This window comes from Papaver somniferum, chromosome 3, assembly GCF_003573695.1.
Source record: "Papaver somniferum cultivar HN1 chromosome 3, ASM357369v1, whole genome shotgun sequence".
NCBI classification, from domain to species: domain Eukaryota; kingdom Viridiplantae; phylum Streptophyta; class Magnoliopsida; order Ranunculales; family Papaveraceae; genus Papaver; species Papaver somniferum.
This window is the reverse complement of record NC_039360.1, coordinates 137,575,131-137,579,109: the sequence shown is the minus strand read 5'-3', so window position 1 is coordinate 137,579,109 and position 3,979 is coordinate 137,575,131. Positions and strand designations below refer to the sequence as shown.

General features: G+C 37.2%; 1 protein-coding gene across 1 annotated transcript; it reads left to right on the top strand.

Annotated features, from left to right (window-relative positions):
• The first annotated feature begins 487 nt into the window (after window positions 1–487).
• LOC113357486 (lipase-like) lies at window positions 488–3,635 on the top strand. Its single transcript, XM_026600892.1, has 10 exons — window positions 488–839; window positions 1,064–1,135; window positions 1,284–1,384; window positions 1,523–1,636; window positions 1,743–1,810; window positions 2,089–2,161; window positions 2,251–2,412; window positions 2,595–2,792; window positions 2,991–3,079; window positions 3,192–3,635. The coding sequence occupies exons 2-10, from the start codon at window positions 1,069–1,071 to the stop codon at window positions 3,412–3,414; spliced, it is 1,095 nt and encodes a 364-aa protein (XP_026456677.1). The 5' UTR covers window positions 488–839; window positions 1,064–1,068; the 3' UTR covers window positions 3,415–3,635.
• The last annotated feature ends 344 nt before the right edge of the window (window positions 3,636–3,979 follow it).

Here is a 3,979-nt window from a genome sequence, read left to right as displayed (position 1 = left end):
AAAGAATCAATTTGAGTCTTCTGCCTTCTAAAATTAGCTTTATGATGGAAATAAGCAGTATTTCTTTCATCTTGGAGTAAGGAATCATCTTTTCCATTTTGTCTCCAGAAATCAGCTTCAATATCATACCAATATTTGAGTTTTTGAGTCAACTCATTAACCCTGCTATTGTTCTGATTGTTTCTATTGCTAGTAAGATCAGACAGTTGAGCTTCAAGGTTTGATATCTGGATGTTTATGTTGCCAAAATGATGATAATTCCAATGCCTAATGTTAAATTTAGCATTCTTAAGACAATTAGTTAATTGGAAAGCAGCAGAACCATTATCAAAAATAAACAAATAAAAAATAAATAAAATGAAAGATCAAATATAGATAACGTGTAAGTACACGTGTACACAAAGTCAAGCAAAGGAAATTCCGAAACAGTGTATAAATCCAAATTCATGCCCATATATATAGACTAGTAGATAAATCCTAACGATAATTATACAACACGGAAAGTTTTCCAGAATTTCTCAAATAAAATTCAAGCCAGAAAGTCATCATTTATGATCATCTATCTCACTCAATCTCGAGTTCCCAGTTAATTTTTCAACGACTGACATTAAAATATTGAATTTTTAGGGCAAATTTGGGTATTCGGTCATCCAGAACCGAAGGAGAATACTACTTATTCCTCTTCTTCTTCTTCATCTCTTTCCTTGTTCCTTCTCGGATATAAACAATAACATCTTTGGAACTTAAATTATTATTTAGTTACCATTGTTTTTTTTTTCTGATCGAAGGAGATTCAAGCTTCCGAAATCTTCAAAGGGTTGGTGGTCTGTTTTGATTAGGTTGGTTCCTTTTGTTTCAAGTTGCTGAATCTTATCCATGATTTGGGGGTTTGTTCATTGCTCATAATTTGTTTGTATATGGGGGGATTTCAGTGATTTAATTGATTATTTAATCTAGAGTTCTGAACATCTTAGAAACCCTAGATTAACAAGTGCAATTATCACTTTTCTTTTATTCTCTGCCTAGCTATTTAAATCCGGCAATGTTTTTGGTATTTTTATAGGGGGTATGGAGCGATTTCAATGGCTAAAGATTGCTGTTTTACTCTGGTTATTTACAATCGCTGGAGCTAGAGGTAAACTAACTTGGCGCTTGGTTTATTAAGTACATTGTTGCTTCGTGTATCTTAGTGCACTAGTCAATGGAATTGCTGAATCTTTTCTTTATGTTCTGTCCAAATTGGTTGGAGTTTTATGTTAATGTTTTTATTGTCTTCACTGCAGAATTGCAAGTCAAACATATGGAACTGCAAATTAAGCAGAGTGACCATGGCCCTGTCTACAATCATACTCTTGCAAAGATATTGGTGGAGTATGCTTCTGCGGTGAGTTTGGGTTTTTTGTTCTTGCTTTAGTTGAATTCACTTGGAAAAATAGCTAGCCTTTTCAAGTATGAGTATTTTTGTTGTACTTGTATCCCATCATATAGATGACTAGTGGATTGAACCTGTTGCTTCTTACAGGTTTACATGTCGGATCTTACGGAATTGTTTACTTGGACTTGCTCAAGATGTGATGATATGATTAGGGAGTTTGAAGTGCTGGAGCTGATTGTTGATGTCCAGCATTGTTTACAGGTAATTAAATGTTCCATATCTGGCTTTCATGATGATATAGCTATGTTGAATTACTTCTAATTGGTTTGGCAAGCATCTTAAGCTGTAATACTATTGTGGTGTGCAGGCATTTGTTGGGTATGCTAAGGATCTTAATGCTGTCGTTATTGCATTTAGGGGTACTCAGGAGCACAGGTACTGATTTGTTTGATAACATGCATAACCATATTTGTTGAAATCATAGAGAGCAACTTTAGTTATTCATCTCCGTTATTTAGAACATGTTACTAGTATATAAATTTCTTTTTGCTGTGTGAATATGTATTTAGTGGAAATTCCTGTAGCTTTCTGTGACTCTGAAAATAGAGCAAGTTAGTCCCATTGACTCTTGGAATAATGTAGGACATATTTGCTGACTTTGTTAATGAAGTGCCTCGGCAAATTTCTAATTTTGTTCATATACCTATTTGTAGCATTCAGAATTGGGTTGAAGATTTGTTCTGGAAGCAACTTGATCTAAACTATCCCGGCATGCCTGATGCAATGGTTCGTTTTTTTATCTAAAACCTTGGAAGAAGGATCAAGTTCATATAAAAGTGAACAGTCCTTATATTTACTCTCTTTAACATTTTCAGGTGCATCATGGATTTTATTCAGCATATCATAATACGACTATTAGGCCTTGTCTTCTAAATGCTGTAAGAAGAGCCAAGAGGTTATACGGGGACATTCCCATCATGGTCACGGGGCATTCTATGGGCGGGGCGATGGCTTCTTTCTGTGCACTTGATCTATCAGTAATTAACTTACCTATCAACCTGTCTTCTTACTAATTTGGAAATTGCATTATTTACGCTAAAATTCCTAGCAGTCTACAGCATCTTGTCGCCTTGTCGGTTCATTTTGATGTTAGATTTTGGTGTCGTTTTTCTTTTAGTTGGTTATAGTGTATTGAGGGAATACTTGTGCATCTTTCCAGGTAAATTTTGATGGACCTTGTGAAGTTCAACTTATGACCTTTGGACAGCCACGTATTGGCAACTCAGTATTTGCATCATATTTCAGCCAGCATGTGCCAAATACAATACGAGTAACTCATGCGCATGACATGGTGCCTCATTTGCCTCCCTACTATACTTACTTTCCACAGAAGACTTACCACCACTTCCCAAGAGAGGTAATGTTTCTGCTTACTCATTTGAATTCCTGGAAACTGCTTCCCCTCCCCCCCCCCCCCCACCCCCCCCCCCACCCCCCCACCCCACCCCACCCCCCACCCCCTGCAAGTAGAACACAGACAGCATGTTGCAGCGGATAGTTAATGTTTGATCGTTTGGTTTCATTTTTGAAGCTTGTCAATTTTCCAATTGTATAGGTGTGGATTTACAACGTTGGTTTGGAAAGTCTAGTTTATGTAGCCGAGAAGATCTGTGATGCATCTGGTGAAGACCCATCGTGTAGCAGGTATGGGTGTTTTCCTTCTTCGTTTCAAATTCTTGCTAGCCCTATACATCAGTAAGCAATAGAACAAGTTATCAGGCTTTGTACTTGCTCTTATACTGTTAAATTTGAGCAGGTCTGTAATGGGAAACAGCATCACGGATCACTTGTCATATTATGGAATCCAACTACAAGCTGAGACATGGGGTTCATGCAGAATTGTCAACTCAAATTTGAATAACTACGGGGTAAAAGATCTAAGAGGGAACATAGTTTTGTCGAGGGATCCTACTACTACTCCGTATTCCGCTATAGTACTAAATAGTGAAATTGGTATTCAAAGTGCTTCTGCTGTGTAATTTGAGTATTGAGAGGAAGAAGATTTCTTTTGGTTGAAAGGGATTCAACCGCCTGAAATCGCTTAAGTTAGTTCTAGCAAGGGTATCTGTAAATAGTTTCTCCAATGTAATATTATGACCCTTAAAAATGTGAATATTAATCTGAAAATTCGGGGTTTAGTTTCAAATGTACTGTGTAAACTATGTGAAGATTATACTTATATTAGAATTACCCTACCTAGTACCACTCGGACTGGTACTCATTTGTTATCTTTTACCACGTATGATGCAGCACTAGTCAGGTGTCTAATTCATCCGAGGTATCCCCGTGTGTTAGCCATTTAGATGTAGCATCACCAATATAATTTCTGCGCGTAGAGATGAAGCAAGACACTTTCAGGGGTTCAACAGCATTTTCTTTTCTTGTTTTCACGGCACGCCATCTCTACGTGTGGATGAGAGGAGGGTCATTTATTTCACCTTTGGTATGTTACCGTGCTCTACAGCCATAAATGGAGTGCTCGATACTTCAACTTGTAGTCACTCATTTCACTCATAGGGCAATTTGCTATCCTGTAGGTGAGGT

What these genes read in the sequence shown, in the direction of transcription:
- LOC113357486 (XM_026600892.1), top strand. Translation starts at nt 1,069, where the DNA reads ATGGAGCGATTTCAATGGCTAAAGATTGCTGTTTTACTCTGGTTATTT. An exon ending in CCGGCATGCCTGATGCAATG is followed by an intron (nt 2,162 to 2,250) that starts GTTCGTTTTTTT and finishes TAACATTTTCAG; the next exon opens with GTGCATCATGGATTTTATTC. An exon ending in ACCACCACTTCCCAAGAGAG is followed by an intron (nt 2,793 to 2,990) that starts GTAATGTTTCTG and finishes CCAATTGTATAG; the next exon opens with GTGTGGATTTACAACGTTGG.